Here is a 12,337-nt window from a genome sequence, read left to right as displayed (position 1 = left end):
AAAATAATGATCATGACGACAGTTTTTTTTCGATTTTCGTGGTGTGGTGCACTATGAATTCCTTCCACCTGGCCAAACTGTTAATAAGGAATATTATTTGAGCGTTATGCGTCGTTTACGTGAAGCAATTCGTCTAAAAAGATCAGAATTATGGGCCAACAACTCTTGGTTTTTGCATCACGATAATGCAACGTCTCACACTGCACTCGTTCTTCCTGACCATTTCGCCAAAAATGCCACGCATATCGTTCCGCAATCACCGTATTCGCCTGATTTGGCTCCGTGTGACTTCTGGCTATTCCCAAAACTCAAGAGATCACTCCGGGGAACGCGTTTCGAGTCGATTGAGGAGATTAAAGCTGAATCGAAGAAGGTGCTGATGGCTATACCGGAAATGGACTATTTCGCATGTTTCGGGGATTGAAAAAATCATTGGCATTAGTGTATTTCATCGGGAGAGGATTATTTTGAAGGGGATGGCATTGATTTACAAGAATAATTAAAGATTTTTAATTTTACAACCAAATTCACCTTACTTTTTGCCCACAGTATATATTATCGTATTATGCAGAGCCGAGGCGAGAATTTTATGAACAAATTTGTTCATATTAATTAATTTTTTACATGCATATAATTACAGTTATAATGTGTGTAAGTAGATACATAAAAGTATTTGTAAACGAATATTCATCAGTCCTCGCTATGCATATTGAGAATGAGAAATACATTTTTGAATATATATACAGTGCACAGCATTTCTGAGCTTTTCAATTTTCAATGACAAATTTTGTTTGGTGGTTTATTATTTAAAATGATTATAATTCAAAGTCACTGATTTTTTAAAAATCTTTTAGAAATCCACAAATTTTAAATAATTATAACCAAAGTTTGTGTGGCTGCGTAGTTTTTAGCCTATTCAATTATCATACAACACAGTGCGACAAACTTTAGCTTTCAACTCAAATTTTAAATCATTGCTTTCTAGTTTTTCACCATCACGTCAGGATTACCGTTTAAAAGGCCACAAAGTTTCAGTTAAGAACCAGCATTTAAAATATTTTATGATTCTATTAAATTATATGACATAGCATTAGATGTACTAAATGCAAGAAAAATTTCTAAATAATTCAAAAATATGTATATATTTTTTTAAAACAATCCGTGCCAAAAAAATTAAAAAAAAAATTTTTGTCTTTCAATTTTTCATCATAGACATATGGATATCAACTGAAGGGAGATAGTAAAGGAAATTCGAAAATATTTCCTTTCTATAAGAAAAGAATATAGAAACAAAAGTTTTTGTTTAATTAAAAACTTGTAAAAAAACCAACATCTGCGCCAGCTCAACACATGACTATCAATTCAACTGAGAGTGCAGTAGCAGTACCCTTTGCATTCTCCAAACGGTGAATGAAATCAGAATTGAAATAATGTTGTCCGAAATTTCAAGTTATTACTATTACCAATTTAGAAGATATGCGGTTTTCCCGATCACCTTAAGCATTTTGTCCATAAAACGCACTCATACTCCCACTTATTACTGAATTAATAAAGTGAAGTCGAAATTGGCAAGCTTTAATAACTTTTTTCACCTGCACGCCTGGTATAAATTGAAACTTTTGTTTTCCATGGGCTACTACTTTTAACTTTATGTTATTGGGAGCACGCTGTGGTCAGTTTAAATTTACGTCGTGTACCTTAAAGAAAACAATACAAATTGAGAGTTCTAAGCACAAAAGCCAATAAATTCTACGCCAGCCTCCTACACCGCTTACATTTCTGACCGCCTGATAGAAATAAAAAATAAAGTACAGAAAATAATTTTATTTGGTTTATCGCTTGAAATGGGCAACAGAAATTTTACTTACTAAAGAAATAATTCGATGTCAGCCACTTAAGCTTAATTTAGGTGCTCCTGGGTGGCATCGAGAAATCAAAACTGTATAGAAAAAAATGTGTACGACCACGACGGTTCTCCGAGTATATGTCCTGTTTATATGCTTGCGGGTGCACGTATTTGTGAACAGATTACATGAGTGCTGGATTCGTAAGTAAATTTTGTATGTATTAGTAGGAGTCAAATAATATTTCTGTATTTAAAGAATTTTATGAGTACCTTCGCAAAAAGAAACAAACAAGAAAATTTGTTTATTGCGATCTTAAAATTTTCCTAATCCGTCAAACGTATTTTAGCCAAAAAATTGTGTCCTAAAGAACAAATTTCCCTATGTATGTAAAAGGTGATTAGATTGGAGGTACTTTTTGTAATAGGTAATAATTTTGACATATAACGCATGACTACTGGCAAACTAAATACATAATTTTTTTCAGTATTCATTGACATTTCATCATGGAAAGACTGACGCCTCAAGAAAAGTTTATAATTCGTACAATTGTATTACGAAAATCGACGCTCTGTGCAAAGTGTTCACCTCGTGCTCAGCCTAACTTGTGTTGTTCAGCGATGAGACCCATTATAGGCTTAATTGCTACGTGAATAAATAAAATTGCCGTATTTGGGCTGAAGAGCAGCCTGAAGCCATTCAAGAACAGCCATTACATCTATTGAAAACAACCGTTGAGTGGGGCCTATGGGCTTGAGGAATCATCGGCTCATACTTCTTCACAGACAAGGCGGGCGCCAATGTAACAGTAAATATCGAACGCTATTGCGCCATGATAAGCGAATTTATAGGCCGTGAGCTCTACAGCATTTGCTTCCAACAAGATGGCGTTAATTGTCACACAGCCCAATGGATTTACTGCGTCATCGTTTCGGTTTACAATTCATCTCTCGTCTCGGACCAGTGGATTGGCCACCAAGATTGTGTGATATCACACCTTGGGGCTTTTATTTGTGGGGTTAAGTAAATTCTAAATGCTTTGTGGATAAACCAGCTTTGAATTAGGTATTGGAAGCCAACATAACTAAAGTTATTTAAGAGATACCGACCGAAGTCCTCTGGCGAGTCGTTCAAAATTGGTTTTTACGGATTGCCGTATTACGGCGCAGTTGCGGCCAACAATAGAAACTGATTATCTTTGAAAAGTCAATGTCATGAATGGTTCTACACAAAAATAATAAAGATTGCTCAATTTGAATTTTCGTCGTTTTATTTCTACTTAAAATCCGATACCTCTAAATTGATAACTCTTTATATAGGGTGTATCAAAGAAAAAAGTTGGGGTTTTTCTATCGCTATTATAAAACTCAAATTTCAACACCTCATATTCAAAAACAAATTTCAACTTTCATATTTCAAACCTCAGTCAAAATAATTAATATTAAGATACACTGGACTGGACTGATTTGAAAATACCTCCAGATAAGGTTTTATAATATTGTAAATACAATTACTTAAAAAAAAATTTCTTAAACTTATAATTTTTTCACACCTTTCGCGAAACATTTCTGAAAAATATTTAAAATTGACCTCGAAATATAAAGTTTTTTATAAATAAAATTTGTTTTTGAAAACATTTTTTCTAAAAAATCACATCATATGATACAAGAGTTTAAGCTTGAAAAGTCCGCACAAAAATATCTATAAATTTACCAATGGAATAAAAATATTAATCCAGCTCACATAAATCAAATCATTTTCCGGAAATGTTTTGGAGGGAATTTTTAAATATATGAATTATTATAATTCCGATGGAAAACCAGAACCGATTTTTTTTTTGTATATATGTATATTGAGTGAGCAGTACGCAAAGCGTTTTGAGGCGGTATTTTTATGCACGCATTAGAAAGGTCCGAAATTATCTTACGCCGCGGCTGGAAAAGTGATTAAAAAATCACAAAAGTTTGTTGTGATGTGGAATCAGTTATAAGATGTACAAAAATGTTGATGACTTTTCCGAGCGGGGCTTGAAGCGAGTCACGACAAAGAAGCAGGATAAGGTGCTCGTACAACTTTTTAAGCGGGACCCTTCTTTGTGACTACGTCAAACACGATCAGTTCTTCAACACCATCGAACGTCGACTAAAGGAGGCGAACATATCCTAGCGTCCCACATCATCAAAACCACTGCTCTCAGAAAAACACATTGAGAAACAACAAAATAAGAAAATGGCGACACAGTATTGGACTAGCCATCCCAGTCGCTAGATGCCAACCTCATTGAAAATATGTATGTGGGGAACTATGAAAACTCATCTTGCCGGAAGGCCAGTTCATGATTTAAAGCAACTCGTGTGTCAAGTTCGCAAAATCTAGTCTTGTTTGTCGACGAGCTACGCAGAAAAGCTGCTTCAAAGCATGAAGAAGATGCTAGCCTATACTCGACAACGATGAAGACTACACAGCTTATTGAGTAACTCTGACTCCTAGTTTTGTACATACTTTCATATACAATTTTTTTTTAAATATATCTTTAATACTGCATTAATAATCGCGGTTCCTTTTTTCTGACACAGACTGTATATAAGGATATGTGTAAGGATATATACTTCTGAAAAACGGTAGAAATATAACCAAATCGCTACCTTTTGTAGTTATTTTATTGCTCTAAGGTTATATCTGCGGAAAGCCCGCACTGAATTTGAGTTGAAGAATAAAAAAGCTACTCTGAAGAATGGGGGTAGTTCTGTGAAGATGTGGGGGTGTCTTTCAAGCGCAAGTATCAAAAATATCCATTGCATATGGATATGGCTCAAGATATGGCTCATCTACAACGGCTCTAAAATACTCCAAATAACCGCCGAATGACCTGTTCTCAATACAATCAAGAATGTTTCGGAAAAATTAAAAAATAAAGTTTTGCGGACATTTGTAAAATTTGGAAGAAGCTGTGTCAAGACGTTTATACTTTGTAATAAAGGCCAAATGATTAGCAACCAAATACTGATGAGGGAATTTTGTAGAATATTTTAGGGACATTATATGATATTTTGTATGATTTTTCGTTGCACATGAATTATATGGTTTTGTTTATTTTTATTTCTCAGCATAAAAATGTTGAATGCATTGTAAATATAATTTATTTATGCGAATAAGTAGAGTAAACTCTAAATGGATGAGAAATATGTCTTTGTTTTTTTTAAATTAATTAATTTCCAATATTTAAGGGTTAAAATTGGCCGAACCACTTTTAACAATAAATATTTCTTTATTACTTTCACAAGAAATCTGATAGAAATGAGTGGTAAGCTCGCGATAAGTTGGCTCTAATTAGAGTTGTTTGGAATCGTTTAAAGGGTAATATACCTACAAAAAATGCACAACTGTTGGTGAACAATTGATTGCATTGCGTGAACGTTCCCCATTCAGGCAATATATTTCATCAAAACTTGAAAAATGTGTTTTTAAAATATGAATACTGTACAAGAGCCAAGATCGAAATTGTAAACCTGAAAAAAGGGATGTCGTATTGTACTCGTTTTAAGAAAATATATACATACACCTCACGTTTTGGGGATTGTCCGAAAGAAGAAAACATTATTGTCTGTAGAAATTACTAGGTTAGACCCTGTTTTTCTGGCAGTCGATTTCGAATAGCAACTCACTTATACCATGTATCCTCGTTGTGGTACCACTGTGTAACACAGAAAGCTTTATCATGGAACCGCTTAGTCGATCTTATGAAACGTAGGATAGGAATTTGTTCCAACCCCGGATAGAGCCAAAATAGAGTTTTCCTGAAAGCTTTGCTCTACTCCTAGCTAAGGCTGGACAATTACATAGGAAATGTTCTACTGTTTCTTCTTCCTCCTCGCCCCTATAAATTCTGCAGTATTGATGAGAAGGTACTACTAGGCTAGAAGAGTGCCTACCTAACAGCCAATGCCGGTGACACAAGACGCGACCTTCGAGATGTTCTCTCTAGAGAGGTTAAGCAATTCTTCTAATCTTTTCTTATCTATTTGCGGCCATGGCCCAATTAGCCTGGTTGTATCACAAGTATTTTCTTCTCTCCATGTTCTATTGGCCTAATGGAGAATAAAATTTTGTATCTTTAATTTGGAAGTAGCTATAGGAATCTCAATATCGTCTCTATTTTCAAGCAGTGGAAGATGAGTACCCTTTCTGGCTAGCTCAGCGGCCTTGCAATTTGCTTCAAGATCTCTATGTCCCGAAACCCATATAAGGCTGACCTTGAAGACGGTGCTAATATTATTAAGGGCCATGGGACATTCCTTAGCAAGCCTTGATCTTAGGATAACTACCTGATTTAATGACCGCCTGACTATTTGATTATATATTAGCAGTTTTCCTTACGGCGCGTGTGTTAAGGTACATAGCCACCTTCCTTATCTACTAGTGATAGGGGTTTCCAATAACATTTTTTGACATTTGACAAGTAGAAACTACGCCATTAATAAAAATGGAATGACACACGCTTAAACAATGCATTGAAATGACTAAAATTCACTATAAAAATGATGAAAATTTAGCAGAGACGGTCGTAAAACTCGAACATTTTTGGGTCATCGTGAAGCATCTTGTCGGACCGCAAGACAGAAATTGGTGGAAAAATTCGAGCTGTTGGGACAATTTAGTGATGTGAAGATTAAAACCCGTAAGTTTTGAAGCCGATGAGAGAGGGCGTTGTTACTATCCCTAATTTTTTTTTTTTTCGTTTGTTATTGTTGGTTATTTCATATGAACGTAAGTAAAGTCATTTATTATCGGCGTGTACTATTTTCTACAATGGAAAAAAATCAAGTGATGAATTTAAGGACTTTTCGCCATCAATTAGGACAGTAGAAAGATGGGTAGCTGAATTTGAACGTGGACGTGCAAGCCTTGAGACGATCCACGTCAAGAACGTCCACAAACAGCAACAACACCAGAAATCGTAGAAAAAAAAAATACAGGATATCGTATGGAAAATCATCGAGTGACTGAAGGAGATTTTGTAGAAGCCCTAAGCATCTGATTGGGCAGTGTAAGCAATGTTTTGACTGAAGTATTGGGTTTCAGAAAGCTGTGAGCTCAATGGATGGCGCATTCGCTAACAATGGAGCGAACAACAACACATTCGATTGCGACTTTCTCATCAACATTTTGAGCATTTTCGAAAGGGTAAAGTGAATGTTGTGCGTCGATTAGTCACGGTGGATTATGCTTGGGCCTACGACTATGATCCTAAATCAAGATAAAAGGCTAAAAAGTGGTGTGCAGCTGGTTTTTCAGCTCAGAAACGAGTTGGTGTCTAGAAATCGGGGAAGAAGGTGTTAGCATCAGTTTTCGGGATGCGAAGGGAATTTAGTTGTAGATTACTAGCAAATTGGTAAATAATAAATCCTAAATGTTGTTGTTACCTTTTAGATCAGCTGAACGGGAAAATTTCTGAAAAAAGACCCAGTGTGCAAAAAAAAAAATAGATTTTTCCAACAGGACAAGCACAGTTTTATGGTTGGAAATACACTTTATTATTCAGTACAGTATTCCGGAAGATCAATATACTTCTTCCAAGATGATTCCAATTTAGCATCGTGTCACAAGAGCATTTTAACAATGGCTAAAAACCATGAATAAAATTCCGAATTGCTGGAGCATCCAGAATGGGCACCTACCGATTTCCAAGCGTTCCCAGACATAAAAAAATTCATGCGTGAAAACGTCTTTCATTAAATGATGAGGTTATAACAGCTGGTGAAGCATATTTTACAGCCCTCACTACATTCTCACTTCTGGGATGAAATTCATAAATTGGAATCATCTTGAAAGAAGTGTATTGACCTTTCGGGAGACTGTACTGAATAATAAAGTGTATTTCCAACCATAAAACTGTATTTTTCTTATCGAACCGCAAAACTTATTGAACAGCCGTGTACATAAATCAAAAGTAAATTGCCCACAAAATTCGAAACCACACTGTCTTTGCTAAAGCAATTATTTTTAATAAGTATATAGTGTTGTGTTTGTTTTTTTTTTCGTTTATTATATACAATATTTTTATTGTAAGCCTTAATATTATTGTTATTTAGTAGGAGTTACAAGGTATGTATTTATGTATTCATGAATTTATCGTATTCACTTTGCTTTTTTCATTTTTTTGTGCTTATACATACATTTATACATGCTTATGTATGTATTTTAGTATATAGAAAACCTTCGAAAACGCTTAAATATCAATGTTGCACATTCTATGGACACATTCAGGCGATAGCAAAAAAACGAATGCTATCTTACATTACAAACTCTTAAAACAAATGCACAAAATTAAGTTAGTCGAACTAAAGCGGGTTGCTTTTATAGATGTACATACATACATATGTATGAAAATAAAATGTATACGAAATAAGTTATAAAATGCTTCGTACGTCACTATCGAGCGCCATTCCTCCAACTCGCCAAATGTTTTTTACTTCCAATCACCAATTTGTGTTGTACTTTGTTAGCTTGCCATGTTTTCCATAAGCTGCCATAAATATTACAAATACTTGGATATGTAGTGTTTTTGTATTAGACGACCCGATTTCTTTTTACATATATAAAAACGTATTAACTGCTAATCGTTGAAATTGGAGGTCTGTGGTGGGACTCTTGGGTAGAGCTGTGAATGAGAAAGGGAACGGAAGAAAATGATATTAAATTTATTATTTATTTTATTATTAAATTTATTATTGTATATAATATAATAAACAAGAGGACTCAAAATTAATCATCCAATTTTATTTTAAAACATCTTTTTTACTAAGTGAAAAAATAAACAAAATAATTATTTTGAGTGATGGAAATCTTTCTTTCCACCTTCACGCGCTCAATTGCTTGTGTGTTTGCATACTGCAGATGTCTAGTTTGCAAGTGTCAAATATGATTGATGTACGCCACCACTTGCAAACATTATAAATTTTCCGATAAGGTGATTAATTTTGCGCCACCTTGTCATAATTGCCATAGTAATAAAAAAAAGATTAAAAATGCCTACACTAAAAAAAAAAAGAGTTATTTTAATTTTCGCCAAAATTTAGTTAGGTGTTTACTATTTTTTGTACTTGTACAGTAATGTGCAAAGCAACTGCAACAGTATTGAGCAACTTTTCGGCCGCAGCCAAATATTGCAGAGACCAACACAAACTTTGAACCGAACCCAAACCTAGGACTTTTGGTATACTAAATCCGAATCTGAAGTAAGAATAAAAACAGATTCGTATAAAGTGGCACACAATGAAAGATGTACGATTCAAAGAGTGCCGACGAAATGTTTTTATTATACGATTAAGGGGTTACACGGGTTTCGGTGGTTTCGTTGGTTAAAAAAATCGATTTTTTTTTTTTTTTTTGGCTTATTAATTTCTACAACATCTCAGGAATATTATCCTAAATTTTCAAGTCGATCCGAATAATGAATTCGGAGATACAGCCTTTGGAATGTGTGCGCTCCAAGTCACTTTTATTGTTACTCAAAACTTTAAACGCGTTTTTCTCGGAACCGTGTATTCAAAGTCGGTTGTCAAATGTTCTCGAAAACTATTCAACCGATCTTGATGAAAGTTTACAGAGCTGTTCGAAATACAATTTACTCGTGCTTGAACGAAGGATTTTGTTTTTTTTTTTCAATTACAACTATTTAAAAAACACAAAAGGTCAAGGAAATTTGACCGAAATTTTCATTTTTTTGAAAAACTGTCTGCCAAAATTCCAATTTTTCCTTTTTTTCTTTCCTTCGTTCAAGCTCGAGATTATGGTCTTAACTAAAGCGATAATTTTTGTTTTTTTTTTTTTCATTTTTAATGAGCCTGTCAGGAGCTATGCTGACAACGCGGACGCACCTTTTTTTCGAGGGGTCGCCGGATATGACGTCACAATGGAGGAGTTTTAATTTTTTGTTTTTTTTAAATTTCAGAAAATATTCCTTAAACAGAAATATTCCTTAATAGAAAAAAAAAATTCAAAATAGCCCTTTTTTTACCCGACGAAACCTATGTAACCCCTTAACCGATAACAGTGAAACTTCTATGGAGTGACGTTCTAATAAACAGGTAACGGGCCTATAATGGGACTGCCACAACGGGTTCGTTGCTGCAACAAAATTGACTGAAAGAGAGTCGAATATGCCAAATAAATGCCGTACGCCAAGCCGGAATGCACAAAAACTGGCAACTTTCTATTTTTACCGCACGGCAAGTGGGGCCAAAATGGCATCTGATGCTTTCCATTTCAATACAACCGGGCTATTCGGGTCATGTTCTTCGATTTCGATGTAACTTCAATATGTTGCTCTCTGGTCAAAATAATGAGACACGCACTTTTTTGTTTCGCCCGAAAAAAATTTTTTTCAAGAGTTATCGGCAATTTTGTTTTTCGCCTCAAACTCGATTTTTTTTAATTATATAAGAAAATTTTTTTTTTAAATTCCCATAACATAGTCAAAAATGAACCGATTTTAATAATTCTGGGTTCAAAATGATCGTAATTACTTACACAAGCGACTTCATGTAGAAACAATTGCAAAAAAGTAGTTGAAATTTTTTTATTTAGCAAAAAGTAATGGCGATCATTTTGAACCCAAAATTATTAAAATCGGTTCATTTTTGACTAAGTTATGAGCATTTAAAAAAAAAAAATCTTATATTTAAAAAAAAAATCGATTTTGAGCCGAAAAACAAAATTGCCGATAAAGCTTGAAAAAAAATTTTTTCAGGCGAACAAAAAAATACGTCTCTCATTATTTTGACCAGAGAGCAACATATTTGAGTTACATCGAAATCGAAGAACATGTCCCGAATAGCCCTTTTGAATTGAAATGGAAAGAATCTATATAAGAAAATTTTTTTTAATTGCTCATAACTTAGTCAAAAATACGCCGATTTGAATGATTCTGGGTTCAAAATAATTGTAATTACTTACACGAGCGACTTCATTTAGAAATAGTTGCAAAAAAGTAGTTGAAAATTTTTTATTTTGCAAAAAACAAAAAGTGCGAAACAGGGTTTTTACTCAAAAATTCATTACTCAAAAACAACTCATTTTAGCTACTAGGCATGCAGCTCAATTAAAGTTTGAGATGTTTTTTTGATTTGGAGTTATAAAAACAAAAAAATAATTACATTTTTTGAAATATTGAATTTTGAAAAAATTTCAATTTTTTTTCTTTTTTGCTAAATAAAAAATTTTCAACTACTTTTTTGCAATTGTTTCTACATGAAGTCGCTTGTGTAAGTAATTGCGATCATTTTGAACCCAGAATTATTAAAATCGGTTCATTTTTGACTATGTTATGGGAATTTAGAAAAAAAAATTTCTTCTATAAGTAAAAAAAATCGAGTTTGAGGCGAAAAACAAAATTGCCGATAACTCTTGAAAAAAAATTTTTTCGGGCGAACAAAAAAGTATGTGTCTCATTATTTTGACCAGAGAGCAACATATTTAAGTTACATCGAAATCGAAGAACATGACCCGAATAGCCCGGTTGAATTGAAATGGAAAGCATCAACTGTTTAAAGAAGAAAAATTTTTTATCGCACACATTTTTATCGATGGTGTTTTTTATTATATCAAAGTAAATGCAGAAAATAAATGGAACTTAAATTAATTGAATCCTTTCAAATGCACCTTTAACATTTCGATAAAAAAATAGGGAAAAGATTCCGCTTAACCAAGTTGCCCTGAAAAATTAATTCGCGTTCCGATCTCGATTATGGTTGTTGTTGTTGTTGTAGCAGCATAAACATTCCCCATACTTACATACGGGGAATGTTCTTGGAGTGACAGTCCTTGGCCGGATATAAATCCGAGTCGTTTCGGTAACGCAGAACCGACTGTTGTGGAAACGATCTCGATTACGACTGCGCTAAATTCTATTAAGCCCCTCTATCGCTTCAATAAACATTAGTTCTATAATATATTTCACAACCAATAAAAACTTGTTTATGCTCAACAAAATATATTATTTGCTTTCACGGCAAGAACATCTATTTGTTTTTATCTGCGGCAATACTTTCACTGTGGCACCATGGAACGCTTTACTCGTCACTTCGGTCAAATGCGTTGCCGCAACGAACCCATTGTGGTAGGCCTATTAAGGTAATATTAGTCGCAGCATTTCGCTCAGTAAAACTTAACCAAGATGAAATTCGCATCAGCTGATTGACAAATAAAAAATTAAAAAATGCAACAGCGAAAGGCGGAAGTAAGTAATATCATTTGTACACTGAGAGCTGATACTGTCAACCAGCGACAGCAAAGTTAAAAAACAAAACAAATTATCACCGAATTTTACCAGAGGAACTTTGTCGTCACTTTGCTCAATTTTAATGTTTGACTGCGAGCTTTGCTCCGACAAAGGAACCCATTCGCGTTTCGAGAGAATTAGGAATAGGAAATTTTAGTACAACTTTTTTGACATTTCTAAAAGCGGCAGTCTCTTATAAGTGAACAAATTG

The 12,337-nt window shown here is 34.1% G+C and overlaps 1 protein-coding gene across 6 annotated transcripts in view; it reads right to left on the bottom strand.

Moving 5' to 3' along the window:
* Window positions 1-7,861: 7,861 nt before the first annotated feature.
* The window catches only part of LOC128868591 (apoptosis-stimulating of p53 protein 1), a 159,927-nt gene continuing 155,451 nt past the window's right edge, over window positions 7,862-12,337 (bottom strand). For 5 of the 6 annotated variants that reach the window (XM_054110865.1, XM_054110863.1, XM_054110862.1 and 2 more), the window contains exon 9: window positions 7,863-8,505. In XM_054110865.1, coding sequence (XP_053966840.1) covers window positions 8,461-8,505 — 45 coding nt within the window. In that variant the 3' untranslated portion in view covers window positions 7,863-8,460. Of the gene's footprint in view, window positions 8,506-12,337 lie in introns of all 6 variants that reach the window. The other variant, XM_054110860.1, reaches the window with a different exon arrangement.

Source organism: Anastrepha ludens, chromosome 6 (genome assembly GCF_028408465.1).
Source record: "Anastrepha ludens isolate Willacy chromosome 6, idAnaLude1.1, whole genome shotgun sequence".
In the NCBI taxonomy this organism is placed as follows: Eukaryota; Metazoa; Arthropoda; class Insecta; order Diptera; family Tephritidae; genus Anastrepha; species Anastrepha ludens.
This window is presented reverse-complemented; position numbering and strand designations above follow the sequence as displayed.